Source organism: Mobula birostris, chromosome 25 (assembly GCF_030028105.1).
Source record: "Mobula birostris isolate sMobBir1 chromosome 25, sMobBir1.hap1, whole genome shotgun sequence".
NCBI lineage: Eukaryota > Metazoa > Chordata > Chondrichthyes > Myliobatiformes > Myliobatidae > Mobula > Mobula birostris.
In genome coordinates, this window is record NC_092394.1 from 31,680,875 (window position 1) to 31,705,572 (window position 24,698).

General features: G+C 42.1%; 1 protein-coding gene across 2 annotated transcripts in view; it reads left to right on the forward strand.

Moving 5' to 3' along the window:
- The window catches only part of c25h11orf54 (chromosome 25 C11orf54 homolog), a 34,636-nt gene extending 12,120 nt beyond the window's left edge, over positions 1 to 22,516 (forward strand). The window contains exons 4-8 of one of the 2 annotated variants that reach the window (XM_072243020.1): positions 3,314 to 3,415; positions 5,198 to 5,374; positions 6,784 to 6,933; positions 15,847 to 15,960; positions 21,881 to 22,516. In XM_072243020.1, coding sequence (XP_072099121.1) covers positions 3,314 to 3,415; positions 5,198 to 5,374; positions 6,784 to 6,933; positions 15,847 to 15,960; positions 21,881 to 22,036 — 699 coding nt within the window. In that variant the 3' untranslated portion in view covers positions 22,037 to 22,516. The remainder of the gene's footprint in view (positions 1 to 3,313; positions 3,416 to 5,197; positions 5,375 to 6,783; positions 6,934 to 15,846; positions 15,961 to 21,880) is intronic. The other variant, XM_072243023.1, reaches the window with a different exon arrangement.
- The last annotated feature ends 2,182 nt before the right edge of the window (positions 22,517 to 24,698 follow it).

A 24,698-nucleotide genomic window follows, 5' to 3' on the forward strand; every position in this document is an offset into this window, starting at 1 on the left:
AGGTGTGTCCTCGTGGAATGATGTGATATGTAATACCTGTCCTTTTACCACTTCCTTTCCCACCATCCTGGCACCCAAAACAACATTCCTCCTATATTTTTTTACAGCTGTGTGGACCAACCATCGCTCTGAGTAGGAAGTTTTTGTATGGCCTGAAAACTGCACCGCACTTTAATAAAATATTATATAAAAGAACAACCCGGCTGTGCGGCAACAAAGGATATGTATGTGGGAGCATTTCAGTTACTGCGTGGCCGTGCACTTGCGCAGCGCAGAGGAAACAGTGACCAAAACAGTCCTTTCTGGTGAAGCAGTGTTTCACTTCACCTTTTCGAGTGTATCATACTGCACTTGGTGCTCATGATGTGGTGTCCATGTGCAGTGTTTGCAAACTACTACTACTACGTCGACTCAGGCCTAGGGGGCCAGCGTTGGGCACGATGACAGACTCCACTTCTCCCCCTCCCTCATCAGTGTGTTCAGTTCATCTACATTAGCCGCGCCGCTGTCTTCTAGGAGCGTGTTGACCATAGGCTTGGGAGGGCGCCCAGCGTTCATCCTCCCATGCTTGGGCTCCCATATGATGACTAGGCTGGCAGGTAGCTCGGGGTGGCGTAGACAGTGCCCTGCTAGTTGCAGTCTTCTCGCCTCGATTTTAGTGGTGAGCATCTGTAGGTCATTATAGAGCTCGATGTTCGTCACGTGCTGTTGCCAGCTCACGTCAAGAGCCATCTGGAGCATTCATGTATAGCAACCATCTAGAGACTTTCGCATAGTCTTGGTGAGTGTCCACGTCTTGCATCTGTACGTGAGAATGGACTCTAAGATTGCTATGAAAATCCTCTTTTTAAGCCCTCTGGTCAGGTTCGACTTCCAGATTTCCTTCATGTCGTTCATAGTCCTCCACGCCAGTGCCTTCCGTATCTTTATGTCCTTCTCTGAACTCATCATTCTTGACCCGAGGTACTTGTAGTCAAAGACTTTCTTAATAGTATCATTCCTACAGTCTTGAGAGTACCTTCGTCACATTTAAACACCAGGTACTCTGTCTTTTTAGCGTTTAGGTGAAGTCCAACTTCACAAACAGCTTTGCAAAACACATCCTTTCACTCCCCAAGAGCTCCCAGTCATGTGCCACTTTAATTCCCTGCCCTATTCCCATTCTGTCCTCTCTGTCTTGACTCAACTCGATAGCACAGTGCTCTACAGTCACAGCCACAGGGTTCCATTCCCGCCGCTGCCTGTAAGGAGTTTTCATGTTCCCCCTGTGACTGGGTTTCCTCTAGGTGCCCTGGGTTCTTCCCACTGTCCAAAGATATATTTTCTTTATTGGCTGGGACTGCTGTATTTTCTAAGTAATCGTTACCTTGATAACTCAATGTTCAAGTTCAAAGTAAATTGATTATCAAGTACATACTGCGTATGTCACCATATACAATCCTGAGATTCATTTTCTTGTGGGCATTCACAGTAAGTACAAGATACACAATAGAATCAACAGCGCACAACAAGACAGAACTGCCAATGTGCAAAAAAAATCAAACTGTGCAAGTAAAAAAAGAAAGTGGAAAAAAGGGAATAATAATAATCATCAATAAATAAATAATCAATATTGAGAACACGAGATGAAGAGTCCTTGAAGGCGAGTCCATAGGTTGTAGGAACAGTTCAGTGATGGGGTGAGTGAAATTATCTTGTCTGTTTCAAGGGCTCAATGGTTGAGGGGTAATAACTGTTCATGAACCTGGAGATGTGAGTCTTGAGGCTCCTGTACCTACTTGCTGATGGCAGCAGTGAGAAGAGAGCATGGCCTGGATGGTGGGGGTCCTTGATAATGGATGCTGCTTTCCTGTGACAGTGCTCCGTGTAGATGTGCTCAATGGTGGGGTGGGCCATGTGAACTGCTTTTGTAGGATTTTCTGTTCAAACGCATTGATATTTCCATACCAGGCCATGATGTAACTAGTGAGTATACTCTCTACCACACATCTATAGAAATTTGTCGAAATCTTAGATGCCATACTGAATCTTTGCAAACTTCTGAGAAAGTAGAGGTGCTGCTGTGCTTTCTTCGAAATGGCACTTGCATACTAGACCCAGGACACATCCTCTGAAATGATAACAGTGAGGGATTTAAAGTTGTTGACCCTCTTAATCTGTGATTTTCCCCTCTCTTCAACTCTCCCATTGAGAACTGACTCCTGGACCTCCGGATTCCTCCTCTTGGGGTCAATAATCATCTCTAAGGTCTTGTTGACATTGAGAGAGAGGTTGTTGTTGTGGCACCGCTCAGCCAGATTTTCAATCTCCCTCCTATGTGCTGATTTATCACCACCTTTGAGTTGACCTATACCATTGGTGTCTTCAGCAAATTTAAATATGGCATTGGAACTGTGCTTAGCTTCAGTCATAAGTATAAAAGAAGTAGAGCAGGGGCTAAGCACACAGGCTTGTGGTGCACCTGTGCTGATGGAGATTGTGGATGAGATGTTGTTGCCAATTTGAACAGACTGGGGTTTACAGGTGAGGAAGTCAAGTATATAGTTGCACAAGGAATTATTGAGACCAAAGTCTTGAAGATTATTGATTAGTTTTGAGAGGATGATGGTATTGAATGCTGAGCTATAGTTAATGAAGAACATCCAGATGTATGCATCTTTGCTGTCCAGATGTTCCAGGACCGAGTGAAGAGCCAATGAAATGGCATCTACTTGACCTGTTGAGGCAGCAGGCAAGTTGCTTTTTGGACAGGAGTTGCTATGTTTCATTACCAGCCTGTCAAAGCATTTCATCACAGTGGATTTAAGTGCTGCTGGACGATAGTTGTTGAGGTGGGCTACCACATTCCTGTGAGGTACCGATATAATTGAAGCCTGCCTGAAGAGGCTGAGTACCTCAGACTGCTGAAATGAGAGGCTGACGATCTCGGTGAGCACTCCTACCTGTTGGGTCAGCTCTGGTCTTTAGTACTCGGAAAAGTAGCACTCCTGGGCCGGAAGCTCTCTGTGGATTCACCCCCTTGAAGGACGCGCTCATGCTGGCCTGTATTCTCACCACTCTCTGCAACTTGCTATCTCACTTCTGCCTGAAGATTTGTTGACCCAAGATGTTGGCTTGTTTTCTCGCCACTCATTTAATGTACTCCATTTACTCTGTTTTCATTGAAAACTTTGCCGTACAGTTTACTTGTAACAGTGTTTTCTAGTTTTTTTTTTGTTTTGCATTTCCAGCACCTGCAGTTTTTTGAACCAGCCATCACAGGAGATGTGATGTAATAAAAAGGATACCAATATGGTTTTGTTTCTGTTTGCAGATCTATAATCTCAATACTGTCGCTGAGCAGGTGGAACTGCCTGGTGCCTTCCTCCTTGGAGCCAGTACAGTGTCGTTTAAAGCTGTTGGTGTGAATGCAGAGGTACAATTCACTAACACTGCTCCTGAACATATTTAGGAATTGTTTACAATATCCTTTGTGAGAGAACAGTAAAACAGGTCACTTTAGTCTCCAAGTTATTGTGTGATTTCTTATTGATTTAATGGTCTAGTGACACGGTAGATAATTATATCGTGTAATGTGTTTCTGTGCCACGGACCTGATTATGATCCCTATTAACACCCGTGGATGTTTACTGCTGCCGATTTTACTTGAAATGTTGGAAACTGCGTGGTCATGCGCTTTGGCAGTAGAAATAAATGTGCAGACTATTTTCTGAACGGGGAGAAAATCCAAAAATCTGAGATGCAGAGGGACTTGGGAGCCCTTGTGCAGAGCACCCCAAAGGTTAACTTTCAGGTTGAGTTGCTGGTGAGGAAAGCAAATACCATGTTGGCATTAATTTGAAGAAGTCTAGAATACAAGAGCAAGGATGTGATGCTGAGGCTTTATAAGGCACTGGTGAGGCCTCACCTTGAGTATTGTGAACAGTTTTGGGCCTCTCATCTTAGAAAAGGTGTGCTGGCATTGGAGAGGGTCCAGAGGAAGTTCACAAGGATGATCCCAGGAATGAAAGGGATATCATACGAGGAATGTTTGATGGCTCGGGGTCTGTACTCTCTGGAATTCAGAAGAATGGGGGGGGGCGGGATCTCATTGAAACCTTTTGAATGTTGAAAGGCCTAGACAGAGTAGATGTGGAAAGGATGTTTTCCATGGTGGGAGGGTCTAGGAGAAGAGGGGACAGCCTCAGGATAGAGGGATGCCCTTTCAAAACAGAGATGCAGAGAAATTTCTTTAGCCAAAAGGGTGGTGGAATTTGTTGCCACATGCAGCTGGGAAGGCCAGGTTGTTGGGTGTATTTAAGGCAGAGATTGATAGGTTCTTGGTTGGACATGGCATCAAAGGTTACGGGGAGAAGGCCAGGAACTGGGGTTGAGGAGGAGAGGAAAAAAAAGGATCAGCCAAGATTGAATGGCAGAGCAGACTTGATGGGCGAGATGGCCTAATTCTGCTCCTATGTCTTATGGTCTTATGAAATCATTGGTGTTTGACTGAAGAACCACTTGCTAATTTCAAAGTCGTTAAAATTGATATTTATAAAGTTTCTTTCATATACAGGACCTTGTAAAATTATTCAGCCCCCAACCCTTTGTTCACATAGATGACTATTACAACCAGAGATTTTGAACAATATAATGAGAGTTTTTATTTGTGAAAAACATGCTCCTTCTTCATGGTAGAGCTCAGAAAACGGGGAAAATCGTTGAGCATGAAAATCTAAAATTTCAAAAGTGGAAATGGCAGCAATTCAAAAGTATTCCTCCCCTTTGCTCAGTACTTAGTTGAACCACCTCATGCTGCTATTACGGCCAGTCTTTTTGGATAAGTCCCTATTAGCTTAGCACAATGTGTTTGAGCTTTGTGCTGTGAATAAAAGAAGCACATATTTCGTAAGTAAAAATTCTAAGTTCATTGATCAATATCTTTTTTTTTTGTAATACAGGGGCTGAACTTTTTTTTAACACTGTAGGTTGAGAGCAGTATTTGAATCTGCAAGTTTCTGAGACTTCATCTGTGACAACAATAAGTGGGGCTTACATTGATTTACTTTTCCTAAATTACTAATGTACTGTGTTTTAACCGAAAACTGCAGTATAGTTTACAGTAAATGTAACAGTGCATTTGGAGCTCAGCTCTATAACACTCTATGTAAGATGTTCTATATAAAAATGTGTACATTTTTTTTGTGTTTTGCTTTAGCTTATGCCTAATGTCTTCGCTAAAGGAAATGGGAAACCTGAGGTGAATCACAGTTACAGTGCCAGAATAGACCCAGCCACAGGTGGGTTTATCCTGGAGAAATATGGGGAAAAGTATAAGACCTGCGATTTTGCATTACTGGCTAATTTGTACATCAGTGAAGGGAAACCTGGAAAGGTGAGTGAAGCATAACTCCATATATTACCTATGTGATTGTACGTTCCGTGTTGATGAGTCTTTAACATATTCAGACTTCCTCTTTTATTTTACTCTTGGGATCTGGACCTAACTGACAATAGTTGGATTTATTGACCCTGCACAAAGGAGGCAGTTCACTGATGAGTTTGGAGTTTCCTGTGGACCACACCGTCAGATTTCTTTCCATGAAGGAGACTGATAATCCAGATGTGTTATTTTCCTTTTTGACCATCCAGTGATTTCATGGTTACTAGATTTAATTTTATAACTACTTCCATTACTTTGAATTTTAATTCTCTACCAATAATGGGGCTAAATTCGAAAGACAGAAGTGGATGTGGTCTTAAAATGTTTCTCGGACATGGAATTCATCTTTGAAATGGGAAAGGAAGTGGCCTATGCTCTGTTCAAAGATTGGCATAATGTAAGGTTCTGAGCTGGGTCAATTACACATTGCCAATTAAAAATAATCAGATTTGTTTGCCCTACCAACTGGCAGCTAAGAGGGTATCAATAACTCATTCATGCCAAAATATCATGAATATGGAAATATAATATTGTTGCAGACTTTTCCATTAATATTCTTATCTTAATCTGTATGCTCCACTGGACAATAATTTTAATGTGTATTCTATAGGATCTAGTGCTTTCTCGGCATATACAACAAATAAACTCTTCTTGGGCTTCCAGCTGGGTACAGGTATCAATTTCAACTGACGTTTCAATGACAAACTCTGCCATCTACATTAGGGTTGAAGCCAGGGCACGTTTAGTCCGGTGGTATTTGTAACCCTATCGTCCATCCCTCCTGATTGGTTAGTCATCATCCAGTCAGGTTTCTGCTGTCCCACCTTGTTTACAGTTGAGTTCCAGTTCTAGAGCGAGACCTTTGTCTTCATTAAAATTCTTTTCCCCTAGTTTTATCTCAATGGCTTCCTTCACCAGGCGGTCCCTTGGCTTGAAAACTTGCAAGGGAGGGTGAATACTTTTTATAAGCATTATAAATACCACTGGATTAGATATGTCCAGGCATCAACCCTGATGAAGATGACAGAGTCTGTCATTGAAACGTTGATTAAAATTGATACCTATATCTGGCTGGAAGCTCGAGAAAGATTTACTCATGAGTATTTTAATGTTTATTTTTGTCAAACTTTATGTCTTTATTTGCAAATATATAGTGATCAAGTTGGTGTATTAATAAATTCTCGTGGTAGCTTGAAATGACACAGCATGATTTAATAAGAAATTGATTATACAATTGTGGTTAATTTTGTTAAGTGCGATTTCAGTGTACGTAATTACATTGCGTTAGTGGGTTTATAATGGATTTACACAGATTCTTCAGATTGATTTTTGACTTGTGGTTTGATGCTGTTGTTGATTAGGTTGTGGAAGTAAGGAGTTGTAGAAGAACAGGACAAAGTAACTTCGTAAGTTGCATGAGAGAAGCACTTGCAAAACAATTTGGAGATAAACCTGTAGCAATGGGAGGGACATTCCTCATTCAGAAGGGAAAGGCCAAGATTCATGTTATGGTAAGTACCAATGCATGTTGTCTCTACTGAAGTTATGTTTGGAAAGGTTGGGAGGGGATAAGAACACCATACAGTTTCCTATTCATACGCATAATGCTTAATGGAAACGTAGACACGAGCTACTTAGAGAAAGGAGCATTTAACTATATGTGGTTCAATGTTTCCTCTTTGGCTGTAGCTTCTTCTCATATCCTAAAGATGTTCTGGTAGTTTAATCATTCAATGTAAATTATTCCTTTCTGTAGGTAAATGGCAAAAAAAAATCAGAATTAATGGGCTTGTGTTAGGCTCAAGCCATGGGGCACAGGAAGAATAGGACAAATGGGTTTGCTACCCTGGGAACCAACATGGACCCAGTAGTCAAACGTTCTCCTGGTTTGTTGTTAAATATTCTGATCACAACATAATCATATGTATACACAAGCTTCTGATCACGTTTCAAGATTCCTCACATTCAAACACTTATTACTAATTTAAATGAAAGCGATATCTTCTCAAATGTATAATTTATATGGCTTATCTCTAAGATAACATTTTACAACCACTAAATTGCTTGTAAAGGTTGTAAAGATTGATTTAATAGTTGCCTTGAATATTCAACATGCATAGGAGCTCACCATTGTTTATGAATATCTAAATTTAGATAAAGTTATATATATCCCATTGATAGTTTTTCTTCTGAATAGGGAGTCTTAGTTTCTGTCCATCAGGACTACTTTCTGACTAGGGGTATGATTAGTTACTAGAGGTATCATCTGAGTTGGACAGTGAGTTCAGAAATTTTGAGTACTGAGCATTTCCAGCACAGTCAACATTGGTAATTTTAGATAATTATTTTGCATTTGCACCTCCTCTGGCTTTTAGTCATCTTAAGCCTTCCACTTTTTGCCTCTGACACATTCATGTCAATCACTTCTCTTGCTTCCCTTTGCACCTCCCTCCCTTTCTCTGCACGTTCCAACCATCTTACTTTTAACTTCTGGATCTGATGAAAATGTAAATTATTTTTCTCCGCGCCGATGTTGCCTGATTTGCTGAATAATTCCAGTTTCTGTTTTCTGTTTTTCTTCTAGATGTCCAGCACTTGCAGTGTTTTGTATTGCTTAGTCAATGTTTTTTTTATTTTGCTGTCCTTCTCTGCTTTCATCTACCTCCTACCACCCATTTCATTCATTCTCTCTTGCACTCCATGGTCTGATATTCACTTCACTCTCTTCCTTTTAAAATAAGTTTTAATTTGTAATTTCCCTCAATTTTGATGGAAGTTTATCAAACTGAAACATTAACTCTGTTTCCCCTCATCACAGAAGCTGCCTGACCTACTAAGTATTTACAGCATTCTCTATTTCTGCTTCTCACTCTATGAGAGAAGTAAGCTCTGGTCCTTGGTCATTGACATGAACGAATGAAAAAAAAAAATCATCCCTAAGGATCTGAACCATTGTTCATGTAATGTATGGATCTATTTCTTTTAGAGCAGTGACCTCCCCTCAGCATTATGTATTGCTCTGTTGTCTACACATGCACACTGTTCTCTCTCTCTCTCTCTCTCTCTCTCTCTCTATCGCTCTCTATCTCTCTCTCCTCTCTCTCTGTCTCTCTCTCTCTACCTCTTTCTCTCTCTCATTGCAATGTGAATACACCAGCTAAAGCCATCTCCAGAGTGCGTGCCTTTATTTAATTGATAAGTGGTTGTGTACAGACACAACAAATTTCCTATGAGTACGAACCTGAGTGTCAGAGAATATCACGACCTGCACCGACAGTGATAAGACAAAACACTGAGTGTTAAACAGCACGAGAAAGCTGAAGGACACGTGAGTAACAGTGAAAAATGTGCTGAATTTAAAGTGAAAATGTGGCGACAGTTTAGGCCAGAACGTTGACCAATTTGATAGTGCTTATGGTTGTTGTGATGTGTCTAGTGTGGTAGTGTAGTGGGTAGTGCCTGTTGTTCTCACTTTCAGCTTCCGCTGCTTTCAAGCAGTCTTGCGAAAAGAAAAGCTGAGTGTGTAAGTCTCTCCCTGCCAGTACATAGCCTCACCAATAGCAAGCCTCATGTAGTGCCTCCTCGCTGAAGACACACGGAAACTGAACTCCTTTTGGACTCAGGCTGAACTACAGCTGATAGGGAGGTCTGGCCCCTGCATATGTAGCACACAGGCCCACCAGTGTGTGGACACGCCCTGGTGCTCGTGAACCAGATCTCCAACTATGGGTAAGTAGCCCCACTGCCTTGTGGGCAGCCTCGGGAGAGATGAAGGCTACAGGTGTAAACCCAGATAGCAAATCCGGAATGGAGCCCCTAAGGCAGCTGGACGTCATTGAACATCCTTCCAGCAGCTCCTGCATCCAAGCTGATGCCAAACGTGTTGCTTCAAAAGCTTTCCTTTGGATTACACTGGTGAAGCCGAGAGGAGGATCTTGATGACTGGGCATCTCAGGATCTCCATACCTTCCACCCAGGCTTGTGATGATGATCATCATCACCCATTGTCCTTTGAGACAGATGGATGCCAACTAATGAAAGCTGTGGTTGTATATTGAGAGGGTGGAACTGTATTGTAACGCGAACAATGTGGAGGAGCAAAAGAAAGCCCCGACACTTCTTAGCTTAATGGGTGGAAGAATGTACAGTAACCCCTGCAAAGCCAGCAAACGATGTTCGACGTAATTGTTAACATTTTACAAAATCAAATCACTTGAGTCCTAAACTGCTGGTAATAGCTGAGAGATCCAGATTTTACAAACTGAACCAGTCAAAAGTTGGAAGCCTTTCTGAATACATTGCAGATCTGTGCAACTTTCTCAGTACTGTGACTTCTGATGCATTATATGTGGCATGCATAGCCAAAGCACTCAAAAGAGGCTACAATCCGAAAGAGACCTAACCTTAGAATGGGCATTGACCATTGCAGTATCATTAGAGGCTGCAGCAAAAGATGTGGCAGAACTACAGAAAAGGAAATTAGAATACGAAATGCATAAAATGTCTCTGAATGGTGCAGAAAGCCAATAATGTTATTGATGTGTCAAATCCCCCCATGATGCCAGTGACTGTTGGTTCAAGGAAAAAGTTTGCAGAAAGTGTCACAGACAAGGTCAAGGCAGACAAAATATATAACCGAGTGAAAAGTCTCAAACACAAAATAAGTAAATGCCTAAAGTTACCGAGTGTAAAACAGAATCAGACAACATAGAGTCTGACAAAGGTGAACTGTTGTGCCTAGAACTGCATAGTATAACTGAAGCAGATCACAAAATCACCTGGATCACAACAGATGTGTCTGGTGAAAACTGAAAATGGAGATAGATATAAGGCCAGACTTGTCCATAATTCCAGAGGCTGACTACGACAGACTGATTTTTGAGATACATTAGAGAAGACCCCAGCGATGCTAAAGACTTACGTGGGTGAAAAGATGTCTCCCAAAGGCAAACTGAAAGTAAATGTGACATATGGAGGCCAAACATAACAGTTAGAGCTTTACGTATTGAAAAGTGGAGGGCCAGCACTTTTTGGACGTGAATGGTTGAGAAAAATCCAACTTGACTGGCACTCAGTCTAAGCTCTCAGTGTGACATCAACAGGCAACGGCAGCCCAAATGGTAGCACTAACCAGGGACTGGCACAGATGCTTATTGCTAATGAGAAGGTGTTTGAGAAGGGGATTGGTAAACTCAAAGACAAGAGACCAGAATTGAACTGGATGAAACAGCATCATCAAGATTCCATAAAGCACACCCGGTGCCTTACGCTAAAGCGGATGCTGAACTGCAGAGCTTGGAGGCATCTGGAATTCTCTTCAAGGTTGAGTGGAGTGATTGGGTCATGTCCATTGTCCCGATGATCAAGAAAGGGAAGGCTGGAGCTGTTCGTGTATGCGGGGATTTTCAGGTGAGTGTCAATCCGGTGTAGTATCTTCTGCCACAAATGGAAGACATTTTTGCATCTTTGGGAGGTGGGGAGAGGTTTTCAAAGGTTGACGTGTCACAAGCCTATCTGCAAATGGAGATGCAGGAGTCAAGTAGGAAGTTCCTCTCAATCAACACTCATAAGGGACTGTTCCAGTATAATCGTCTTGTCTTTGGCATTGCATCAGCTCCGGCAATTTGGTCCATTCTCTTTGCCAAGTGCTCCAAGATATCCCAGGAACACAATGTTACCTTGATGACATCATCGTGACTCTCAAAAATGACGAGGAGCACCTCCAGAACCTTGGTAAAGTGCTTGCCAGGCTGAGTGAGTATGGTCTGTGTGCAAAGAGAGAGAAATGTGAGTTTTTCAAGAATGAAGTCTCACATTGTGGACATGTCATTGACAAACAAGGCTTACATAAGTCACAAGAGAAGACTGAAGAAGTGCTACAGGCACCCAAACCGGAAAATATGCCACAACTCAGGTCATACTTGGGCCTTGTAAACTACTACCACCAGTTTCTCCCAAACATTGCTACAGTGCTGCATCCATTGAATGCACAGTTACAGACAAGAGCAAAGTGCGAAAGGTCAGAAAGATGTGAAAAAACATTCTAGGAAATAGAGACTAATAACATCTGATGAACTGCTCACCTATTATGACCCGACCCATCCCTGCCCATCAGACTGGCGTGCGATACATCCCCATATGTTTTTGGAGCCATTGAGTCACACACTATGAAAGATGAATCTGAATGCCCAATTGCATTTGCTTCAAGATCACTAACGAGCGCAGAATGCAACTACGCACAGATTGACCGAGAGGCCCTAGGTCTAGTATAGGGAATAAAGAGTTCCATCACCACCTCTACGGACAGAGGATTACACTAGTGACAGATTACCAGCTCCTTGTGTCTATTTTCAATCCCAGGAAAGGAATTGCAGTGATGACTGCTACTCGGTTACAATACTGGGCACTGTTTCCAGGAGCCCACACTTATGACATAGTGTTCAAGGGCATAAAACAACACAGAAACGTTGATGACTTGTCACGTCTTCCACCACTGATAACTGAAGAAGAAAAGTCTTTATACCGTGACCCAACAGGAGTGTTCCATACTGCATTGGTGGACCAGTTGCTGGTACCAAATTCTGAAATGCAAAGTGAAACAAGGAATGACCCGACATTGACAAAAGTCTATGAATGCGCCATGCAAGGATGGCCAGCTCATGGTAACCCTATGTTTCCAGAGTACTCAGTGAGACGAGACCAACTGTTGGTATGTCAAAGAACACTGATGTATGGATCTCATGTTGTGGTCCCCTCTAAACTGTGCACCAGAGTGTTAGAGAATCTGCACGAAGGACACCTGGATACAGTCAAGATGAAGAGTCTTGCCCAGAGCTATATGTGGTGGCCGGGAATAGATAAACAGATTGAAAACTTGGCCTAAAGCTGTTCAGGATGCCAAAAAGTTCAAAATGCACCCCCACAGGCACTGTTACAAGGCAAAGAGTACATACTAACTTTGCTGGGCCATTCATGGACTCCATATTTCTGATTGCTGTGGATGCTCATTCTAAGTGGCTGGAGGTTATATCAATAAAGTCAACCACCTTAGTAAAGACGATCTTCACCAGAAATGACTTACCAGAACAAATTGTGAGTGACAATGGACCACAATACACAAAAGAAGAATCCCAACTGCTCATGAAGAAAAATGGCATCAGACATTTCAAGTCAGCTCTTCACCACCCAGCAATGAGTGGGTTAGCTGAACGGTTTACTCAAACCTTCAGGAAGTCCATTAAAGTGATGGACAAGGAGGACATTTCTCTGCAGCACAAGGTGGACAGCTTCCTTTTTGTGTATCAGAGCTCTGTTCATGCAATGACAAATCAAACACCTGCAATGCTGTTCATGAGCTGGAATCTGAGATCTCACATAGATCTCCTGAATCCAAGCTTCAGGAGGGAAGTACAGAATAAAGAGTTCAATCAGTTGCTAAGTAAAGCAGCAAGGAGCTTCGAGATTGGACAGGAAGTCCTAGTGCGTGATTACCAAGAAGACAAATGGACACCTGGTAGGATAGCTACAAAAACTGGACCACTGATGTTACACAGTGGATGTTGGAGATCATACATGGATATTGGATGATGGACTGAAGAACACAGCTGAATCAACTGCATCCAACAGGATGAACGCATCACAGTCACTGGACTTGCCTCATAGTGATGATGTCACTGACAGTAACATGACACCGGAAACCAAGAACTTTGTCTTAGACAAGACACTTACCAAACCTGATGCCATCCCACAGGTCCAGAGGCATTATGAGAATATTATCATTGATATAACACCTGCCAAACCTGATGCCATTCCACAGGTCCAGAAGTACTATCCTGAAAGAAACAGAACGCCACCTAAGTGACTGAATCTTTAGGACTATGAAGTTAGTTATGGACTGTTACTGTGAAATCATGTTTAAAAGGGAAAGAAATGTAATGTATGGATCTATCTCCTAGAGCAATGTCACCCCCTCCCTTAACACTACATATTGATCTGTTCTGCCTCCCCCTCCCCCCTCCCAGTTAAAGCCATTCCCTGCATGCGCTGCTTTCTTTAATTGATACGTAGTTGTGCACAGACACAGCAATTCCAACAACTTGCTGTCTAGATTTTCCTGGTTTGAATGCAGAGTTATCTGAGATGCCTGGGGTTACTAGGGTTCTGGATTTCTGCCTCTATGTATAACTCGGAGCTGTTCTGACACCAGGCCCCCTTCCCACCACTCCTTTGCTTTATACTTCCAAATGTGCTGTCAGACTCTTGAAGACAAGTGGGGTTTAAGTTGGTACCGTTGAAACATCAGGTGGTGGAAATTTCTCAGAAGCAGTAAATTTCTTGGGCTCCTGGTGGTATCTTTGAATACACGGCTGAACAGTCTCATCAGTACCGCTTCACCAGAAGGGCTCCAGGTTTGACAGTATTTTTAGATTGGGTGGAACAAGATGGGTTGTTGTTTGTGGCATCCACGTATGATGACGTCTGTTAGTTCTCTTCAAAAACAAACAAGTCCTTGATGAGCAAGCTTTAATTGTGTGCAATCTCAGGTGTTGAGAACAAATGACAGTGACGGCTAGCAGTATCCCTCATAGTTCAGCGCCCTGATCTGATTCCACTCACCATAAAATCCGTCCATCACTCTGACTCGCCAATAACCTTACCCAGAACAGCAAAGGACATTTTTCTTTAATTCAGAAGACAGTTCTGGCCAGTTTTAAGTCAAGGTAAATAACACTGATTTTCTTTGCATTGGGTGTTCATTTTTGGTGAACTCCAGGAATAATCAGGAGCATTATTTATGGGAGGACTCAGTCCACCTTTAAAGGTCCAGAACTAACGGCATTTCAATGGGCTTTTGGGAAAAACTTTACTCAAAGGTATCCTGCCATCTTTGGGATCATGCATTCCTCAGTGCCAAATAACAGGGGGGGATCTTTAGAGGGATCTCAGAAGCCAAGGTAGTGAAGAGAATTTTCACCCAATTTATGTGCCAACTTTAACGAGAAGTGGATTTTTGCATGCAGTCGGAGCCACTTGAGATGCTGTTTGTTATTAGATCCAAAGATGGAATATTAAATTTAGTAATCAATCATTCAATATGCTGCTTGCTTTGATAAGGATACCAAGCAAGCAGCATGCAATTGATCAGTGCAAGAGCACAGTGGTTACATTATTGGAATAGTTGCCAGAGGGCTAGACTATTGATTTTTGGAAACTTGAGTTCGAATCCCACCGTGACAGTAGTGGAATGAAAATTCAAGTAATGAAAAAAAAATAGAGGAAAAACATATTCTTGAACCATTAATGGTGACCATGAAAGTATAGGAAGAAAACTAAAATTGACTGTTTTACTAATGTTCTTTGGGGCAGAAAATCTGCCATTCCTACTTGGTCTGGGCTAAATGTGACTTCAGACTCTTAATTACCTCCTCAGTTCACACCACTCCAGGATGGCAAATAAATAATGGTATTGCCACCAATAGAAGGACGTCCCTTTAGAACAGAGATGAAGAGGAATTTCTTTAGCCAGCGAGTGGTGAATCTGTGGAATTCATTGCCACAGACAGCTGTGGAGGCCAAGTCATTGAGTGTATTTAAAGTGGGGGTTGATACGTTCTTGATTAGTGAGGGCATCAAAGCTTACTGGGAGAAGGCAGGAAAATGGGATTGAGTGGGATAATAAATCAGCCATGATGGAATGTTGGAGCAGACTCGTTGGGCCAAATGGCTTAATTCTGCTCCTATATCTTATGGTCTTTGCCTCCAGCTGAATAAACTAAAGAAGCAATCCACTTCTTGGTACTAAGTCTAGATGGGGAACAAGAATCCAACTCTAAAGGGAATGTGTCAATTAAGCATTTCCATTTCCTTGAGGTTCTGATAAATAGATGCACTGAGTTGGTGGAGCACATGTCTAAAGTGGGACTCCTCAACTTTGGAACCATTGTGAACCATGTGCCCAATTAGGAGAAACCTATCCACACTGCCAAGAAATTGCCTAACCTTTGTTGATTAAGTTGTTCCCAAGCTCCATGATAAAACCATTGACAGGAGAAAAAAGCATTTCTTAAAAATGTTCTTTATCCGTGAAGTGGCATTATCAATGTAAGGTTGACATCATGATGATATAATTCAGCTCGGTGGGCTGTACCATACTGCGACTTCAGAAGATTACTCCCGGGGTTTGAATTACCGCTCAATGCCCAAGAGACGGCAAGCTTCTCCACTGTTTGGAGCCACTTTAGCAAGGAATCTGATCAGTTGTTCTATCTTGGGTAGCTGGCAATTTATTCTCTAAAACTAAAGATGGGTGCACAAATGTAATATGATACAGTATCATTAAAAGTACCTCTGTTGATATAATTAGTATTTTTTTGTTTTAAGTATTTAAAGTTCTTGATTTTTTTTTCTCTCTCTCTGTTTTCCAGCCTGACTTTTCTCCCTGTCCTCTGAACAGTGATGAGGAGGTAATCAATTGGCTGAAATTCTTCGACATGAGTGCTCCCCTCATCTGCCAGTCAGTGTTTGTGTCTCATGACCTGGTAGGTAACAATGGCTGAGCATCTATTACAAACGTTACATTTTCAGGCACTTAAAATTCAGAATAATTAACGCTTGATTATTTGATTTCTGTAATTTAGTTTAATAGTAGTAGTCAGCCATCAATCCCAGGGGATCATGGGTTTGCGCCTCTGGTGGACTGTGTCCTCTCCAGGGTGCAAGCCTGGGCGGGAAGTTTTGAAGAACCGGCTGTTGCCCATGCAGCGGGTTCCCCCTCTCCACGTCACTGATGTAGTCCAAGGGAAGGGCAAGTGCCGATACAGCTTAGCACCAGTGTTGTCGCAGAGGTTGCCAGAGTGAGTTGTAAACAACATCAAACTGCCCTAGGGACTCTGGCTCCGGATTTCTTCCTCGGGGTTTACTCCTGAAGCCTTTCCCATGGGTGGGATGGCCGCAAGGCAGTGGAGGTTTAAAATCAGAGTTTTCCTTCTCCTAGGCGGGCTGCCGTCCAAGGCCGATGAGCTCCACCTGCCCGAAGCAACCGGTTTTGAGGCGCCAGTGGTCCGCCTTTTCCCCTTCTTTTGTCAGTAGAAACAGTTCCACTGGGCCTAGTAGCTAAGCACATGTGAAGGCCAAGAGCTGGACTTGGTTGTCAGAGGCTGTTAGAGTCGCATGCCATCTGGAGCACTTTATAGGTAGTGGGAGCTTATCCCCACTACCACCCCCAGCTATGACAACCTTAGGAACTATTTAGTTTAATACTACATAATTATACTGAAACAGTTTCCGTTTTGATTAGTGTAACTCTCGCTTCGCCTAGCCGCTTAATATAGGGGGTGATAACCCCCGGCCCAGCCAAACTTAAGAAATCTCGTTTGTGTGGATGCTACGCGATGTATCCCCTGTTACAAATCAGTACCACGAAATAACAAACAGTACACAATATGTGATTAAATAATTAAGCTTTATAACTCTTACTTTGACGATATGGTTAGTGGAGGAACGAAATAGAAGAGAGAAAAAGGGCCCAGACTTATTAAGCAGTCTGTGCGCAAAGTTGGAGCTCACTCATAGGTCAATCGTTCACCATCGACCTCCTCCGATCGTCACTGCCCTTCGGAGCCTCGCTTTGAGTTCACCCCGTCCGGCGGTCTACCAAATCTCTCCATTCGCGCCTTCTCTGTCTCTCTCTCTCGCTTTATAAAATCACTTGTGATATGAACTTATTTTATAAAAAAGTTTTCAGTTTCAGAGTGTCTTTTGATAAGCTTATAGACATGCGATGGAGAAATTAATGTGAAAGTATTAAGTTCTGGTGTTTTTGGCCAGGGAAGTGGATCGGTGTCTGTGGAGTTGTGCAGAATATTAGCTGCCAATATTCCTGCCCCTTACATCCATAGTGTTTCCTGCTCATTTGTTTGTTGGTGTCACTGTCAATACCTCAGGGTTCCCAGTGCTTGTGGTGAGTCAGTAGACTGCATTCCATGGGGGAGAAAAGAGTGCAACCGCAGGAAGAGGGGAAAAGAAAATAGTAAGAAAAATGTTTTATTTTCCCTTCAGCTGACACTCTTCAGATTTTGGGAACTTGCTGGAATGAGCTTCATATTGAATTACAATACAATATTAAATGAATAATGACCTGGAATTAGGAATGTGTTATATTAAAAAAAATTGGGGTTAACACGGCGCTAACCCTAACCCTAAAGCAATGTACCTGTGATGGGATTAGTTGCTTCCAGCTTCACATTAGCTCAATAGCTGTACCTAGCTTGAGTGTGCTACAATAGAACAGGTTCGTATTTTCCTGTGATCCCAGCATGGGGCTGGGAACATTTCACTGGGTTGAATTGAGATCAGGGCCTTGAAAGGGGAGACACAAGGAAATCTACAGATGCTGGAAGTTCAAGCAACACACACAAAAAGTGCTGGTGAACGCAGCAGGCCAAGCAACATCTATAGGAACATCTATCGGCGTTTCGGGCCAGGACCCTTCGTCAGGACTAACTGAAAGAAGAGATAGTAAGAGATTTGAAAATGGGAGGGGGAGGGGGAGATCCGAAATGATAGGAGAAGACAGGAGGGGAGGGGTGGATCTAAGAGCTGGAGAAGGGAGAGGATCATGGGATGGGAAGCCTGGGGAGAAGGAGAAGTGGGGAGGGGAGCCCAGAGGGTGGAGAGCAGGCAGGGAGTTATAATGAGAGGGACAGAGGGAGAAAAAAGAGAGAGAGAAAAAGGGGGAAAATATATATATATAAAATAATAAGGGATGGGGTGTGAAGGGGAGGAGGGGCATTCATGGAAGTTAGAGAAGTCAATATTCATGCCATCATGTTGGAGGTTACCCAGTCGGATTATAAGGTGTTGTTCCTCCAACCTGAGTGTGGCTTCATCTTGACAGTAGAGGAGGCCATGGATAGACATATCAGAATGGGAATGGGACGTGGAATTAAAATGTGTGGCCACTGGGAGATCTCACTTTCTCTGGCGGACAGAGCGAAGATGTTCAGCGAAACGGTCTCCCAGCCTGCGTCGGGTCTCACCAATATATAGAAGGCCGCACCGGAAGCAACTCCTTGAAAGGGGAGTTGGGAAATCTACATGTTCAGGAGGCCAGATCGTGGGTTAACTGGGAACTGGGCAGAGCCCTGAAAAGCAAATTCAGTAGGTGGAGGTGAGGGTGATCAATGCAGTGTATCGTAGAGGTAGTGGTATGGGTGAAAGGAATGTAATGTAATGGAATTAGAAGTAATTAACCATGTAGTGCTAATAACTAGGACTTATAGGGGAATGGGGATTACACCAGGGGTACTTCAAGCAGTGCATTACGTGGGAAATGGTGCAACATGATGTGCATAAATAGCATCTGATGAACAAAGTCAACTCAAGTTGGGAAGTGCCCAACTCTATTTCTGGAGTTACACAGTAGTAACTGAGAAGGTACTTAAAGTATTTCACTCGGAAATAGATTTTAGGCCGGGCTAATTAATCACCCAGTAAACTGCTTGAAGAAGGTTAGAATTTTAGTTGCTTGTGTAAACATAAATTACTTAAATAAATTCCCTGCTGCTCACAGGGAATACTCAGCTATCAGGAATCATCTGTGGAGTGAGAGAGTCAGCAAATTAGTCATCCAGGAGCTAACAAGGTAATGTTAGAAGTCAAACATCTTTGACATTGCTGAGGAGGAGAGGGGGAGAGAACACTGAGAATGTCTGTGATAGAGATCAAAAGAGACTGAATGACATTAATAAACTCTACTCTATCGTCCAGCCGGGTACAGATATCAATTATTGCCAATGTTTCGATGACAAATCCTGCCATCATCTTTAGGGATGATGCTTGGGCATATCTAGTGGGGTGGTATTTATACCCCTGTATTCTGTCCCTCCTGATTGGTTCGTCCTCATCCAATCAGGTTTCCGCTCTCCCACCGTGATTACAATTGAATTCCAGTTCTTACTTTGAGTGAGACCTTTGTTAAAGTTCTTTTCCTCTAGTTTTATTTCAAAAGCTTCCTTTATCAGGCAGTCCCAAAATCTATTGGTGCAGCACAGTAGTTTTGTGCCGTTGAAGTCAGTACTATAGCTTTTGAAAATGCAGTGTTCTGCTGCAGCCAAAGCACAGGAGGTGTGTCCGTTTGGGTTACCCGGAGAAATCAGCGGTAATTACTTTGTAGAGATCTGTTTTCACTTTGACAGGAAAGATTTTTTTTCTGTTGATCAGTGTCAAAAAAAGCCAGATTATATCCACTGTGATTCAATGTTGTAAAACAATAAAACATGAAAACTTCCGGGGGGGGGGGGTGAATACTTTTTATAGGCACTGTAAACACCACTGGACTAGCTATGCCCAGGCATCATCCCCGAAGAAGATGAAGATGGCAGAGTTTGTCATTGAAAGATCAGTTATAATCGATACTTGTACCCTGCTGGAAGCCCAAGAAGAATTTATTTGTCATATGCGCCGGGAAAGCACAAGATGCTTTTGAAGGACACAAGTTCGAGAAAATCAGGCAGCATCCATGGAAAAGAGCAAACAGTTGACATTTCAGGCCAAGAGCCTTCATCAGGACTGACACTATTGATGGTGCTGTAAGTTGCGGAAGGCTGCTGAAGGCTTGTCCGTGTCCGACGAAGATGGTGGAGAGAGAGGAAGATGAAAAGGGTGCTGGAACAATGAGGCAGAAAGCACAGCCCTTGCTGAAAATCTGAAACAGAAGAAAACGCTGGAAACATTCAGGCAGTGTTTGTGGAGCAAGAGAGAGAAAAAAAAAAGATTGAATGTTTTAGGTTGATGAACTTTCTTCAGAATTGGCCTGTTAAGATAAAAATGGGAAAGACCTGTATCATGTCTAAGATGCTGTTCTTGCATAGGCCTTCTCTGAGGCAGCCTTCGAAGGCAAAGAAAATAGTAAGAGCAGGATTGGAATGGAGAATTAAAATGGCAGGCAGTTGGAAGTTCTGGGGCACCCTGACCTACTGAATGGAGGTGTTCTGCAGAGTGATTTGCATCTGGTTTCACCTAAGTAAGGCAGATCACATTGCAAGTGAATTGCAGCTTCACCTGGTAGGAGTGTTTTTGTTCTTTGATGATGTGAGGGAAAGTGATTAAAGACAGCTGATGCATCCCATGAATTATTTGAATGATATTTTGGCCTTTAGATTGCAAACTGTGCAGTTGAGTATTATGCCAATGGTTTCCAGCTGGGTTGGCTGCCACTGATGATTTTGCATTTCTCTTTCATGGTAGAAGCTGCAGCAATAAACTCGCTCAAGATTAAGCTACTTCCGTTGACACATCTTTGCATTGATCAAGCAGATGCAAAATTGCAACATATTTCCATTTCTGTCTTAGTTTTAATCAAAGCCAATGTATGTAGCTTAGTTGGTTTTGCAGTTTTCCAATGCAAGTGCAGCAGAGAGGTGCAAAGCCTTTACTGGCATCATAGAGTCACAGAAAGTACAGTACAGAAAAAGGCCCTTTGGCCCATTACATCTGTGCTGACCCAGGAGCTTGAAGTACATTTATTTTTACTGTCTCTCCTGTATTTGATGTCATTTCTTCTATATTTTTTCTTCATTTCTATTATTTCTGGGGTCTTGTGCGCTACTTATTTTAACCTAACTGTTTAATAGACATATATTTACAGTAATTCTGTTTTTCTCTCCATATTTATTTTTCCTGAATTGAATTGACTTTATTACTTACATCCTTCATATACATAACGAGTAAAAATATTTACATTATGCCTCTGTCTAAATGTGCAACGTGCAGTTTGTAGTAATTTAGAATGAATAGTATATACAATACAACATAGAACTACAATTGTATCAGCCTGAATTAATCAGTCTGATGGCCTGGTGGAAGAAGCTGTTCCAGAGCCTGTTAGTCCTGGCTTTTTTGCTGTGGTATCATTTCCCTGATAGTAGCAGCTGGAACAGTTTGTGGTCGAGGTGACTTGGGTCCCCAGTGATCCTTCGGGCCCTTTTTACGCACTTGTCTTTATAAATGCTTTGTACTGCTGCCGTAGAGTGGTGCGGACAGCCCAGTGCATCTGTAGTTGTGAACTTCCTATGATTCAGGACATTTACAAGGACAGGTGTGTAAAAAGGGCCCGTAGGATCATCGGGGACCCAAGCCATCCCAACCACAATCTATTCCAGCTGCTACCATCCGGGAAGCGGTACCGCAGCATAAAAGCCAGGACCAACAGGCTCCAGGACAGCTTCTTCCACCAGGCCATCAGACTGATGACCTCACACTGACTTGGGTGTACTCTATATTACATTGACAGTTCTATTTATTATAAATTACTGTGATTGCACATTTGTATGGAGACATAACATAAAGATTTTTACTCCTCATGTATGTGAAGGATGTAAGAAATAAAGTCAATTCAATGATATTAAACCGGAACCTGATTCTGACTAATTAACAAAATCCGCCTTTTTTTATCTGAAGGGATTTGATCTCCGGGTTGAACATACCCATTGCTTCAGCCATCATGGAGAGGGTGGGCATTACCACTCCGACACCACCCCGGAAACTGTGGAATACCTGGGCTACTTCCTGCCAGCAGACTTCCTTTATCGCATTGATCGACCAAAGAAAACTTAAATTGGACGTGATTAGCAGCATTTCTAGCTGATCATTTTGAAACTATGGAAATATTCTCAGTTCCCAGACAGAGCTGAATGTTGAAACATTCATGCCGTTGTAATGATTTCCATAAAATGTCTCGATAAGGATTACGGTTACATGTAAAGACGAATGTACTAAATTTCCCCATTATGTTTGGTTTAGTGTGAAATGATAATTATGCCATTTATGGTCCATTTGGATTGTCTGGTGAGTGAATTTAAAGTGCGTGAATCTTGGCTAAAGTATTAGTGATTACAGGGTTTTCAGTGACAGCGAAGTGAATTTGAAGTCATTATTGTGATCTATTTTTTTCCATAGTTTAATGGTAAATGCAGGTTAAACCTGGGCATGAAAATGGATCGTTGATTGACATGGTGTCTAATTTGTACAGAATACTGTTCAGAATTGTGTCGTAAATTGCAGTTGTATGAAATAAATGTAAGTGCCCCTGCTGAAGTGAATGCTTAAGGACATTTTTACTATTTATGGCTCAGAATTAAGATTCAACAACTTAGAGCCTCCAGGATCCATTACTTGTGAATAAAAAGTACAGTAGATAGAAACAGTGTTTTATTCTTAATACTTCAACACCCAAAATATAAAGACATTTTGAAGAAATATCAGAAAATTTGATAGTCTGAGATGGAATAATGAGTACAGATTTTGATAGGAAAATCTAAAATTGATTATTTCTGAATTTTTTTGTTAATTAAATCAAAGAAAATTACCCTAATTTACCTTCATTTAATATTCAGATAATTTGTTAATTACTTGGCAATTTCAAATTAGTACCGACATAATTGTCACCTCTTTTTGGAAGGAAGGATGGTGATACATTTTAATTAGTTGGAGCCGCAATATGAAGCATGGAAATGGCATCCTCAAAGGTTCATTTATTATCTGAGTTTACAACTCTGAGATTCGTCTTCTCCAGATAGCCGTGAAACAAAACCATGGAAGTCAGTTTAAACTTCTCCCCCACCCCGGCACAAAAAAAACTTACAAATTGCCCCAAATTTAAATCATAATGGCAACAAGAACATCAACAGCCCCCCCCACGTGGTAAAACAAATCAGCGAGCTGTAACAACATCAAACCCCAACCCTCCCGCACAAAAACTTACAAGTCGCATCAAGCTTAAATCGCACAGCAAAAGCATCAACCAACCCCCCCCCCCCCCACCCCCCGGACACACACAGGAAAAACAAATTGGTGAACTGGAAGGACAAATCAGTGAACCCCAACCCCTCCTCCACCCAACATGAAATCACTCAACGACAAGAAAGAAGCGGCGAAAACAGAATATAAAAAACATAAAACTGAAAAAGAGTCCATAAATCGCAGATATTTGGTAACATCCCCTGACGGCCTCGAGGGAGAAGGGGGCAACTCGAATGCTGAGGCAGAGTAGCAGGGAGACAGGCAGCCACACGCAGATACCTTATCCGGCAGAGATCTGCCACAGCACGGCGACATGCAGGCAGTCGGTGCTGAACCCTCACTCACCTGGATGTTTCAATCTGCCTTGATGCTTGAATTGGTGATTAACGGACATTTTAATTGGAGTTGATCTCTAAGCTTCGCCACGAGACCCACGCTCATCTCCTAGAAATTTCTTGGAGACAACAGAGCACTAGGTCACTCAGTCATCTCCAAACTGTAAATTGCAGGCTCTAACAGTTCCAGAAACCATTAAGGCAAAGAGGAGGTGTACAGGAAGTAAAGTAAACAGTTTCGTGGACTATCCGGAAGACATCACCAAAGGAACGGTTTGCTGGCGCCAACTTAACCTGATTTTACACCTAAAACGTTGCTACACAAATATTTCTTATTTGATGTATTTTTTAAATTTACGACACTGATGAAATGGGAAACTGGAGGAAAGAAGGAAAGAAGGATTATCTTTATTTGTCATATGTACATCAGAACATATAGTGAAATATGTTTGCATGAACAACAAACAGTTGAGGTCACACTGGGGGCAAGTGTCACCATGCTTCCAGTGCCAACGTAGCAGGCTCATAATTTACTAACCTTAATCTGAATATCTTTCTGGAATGTGGGAGGAATTCTGGAAGAAACCCACGTGGTTAAGGGGAAGAACATACAAATTCCTGTTAGACTGCGGGTGGGAATTGGACAATAGCTCCTCAAGGTGTTGGCACTTTGAGTCATTTAAATTACAAAGATACAGAGAACTGAGAAGAATGGAGAGGAATAAGCAATTTGTTAACAACAGGGAAAATTTTATCAGCGTAGATCTAAAGATGTTACAAATTTATGTTTTTGCAATCCGCAAATGTTGAACAGAATAAGTCAAGACTAAGGGATAATTATTTTCCAATGTTTGAGGAAGCAGTCTGGCATTTCAAGATCAAAGGACTGCAAAAAATAGAATAAACTTGAGCTTGGCCTTGAGCTAAGTGCAAGTTTCTTTTGTTTGGTAAAACTACAGTGTTCATTTATTTCCACTGGATAACCATTCTTTTTATCTACTAATATCACAAATATTGGATGCCGAATAAGGCGGCAGATCAGGCACCTGCAGGTTTGCTCTTTGTTTTTCTGGTGATTCAGTGACCTTGAGAAATGCAAGCAGCACACTCAAAATGCTGGAGGAACTCAGCAGGCCAGGCAG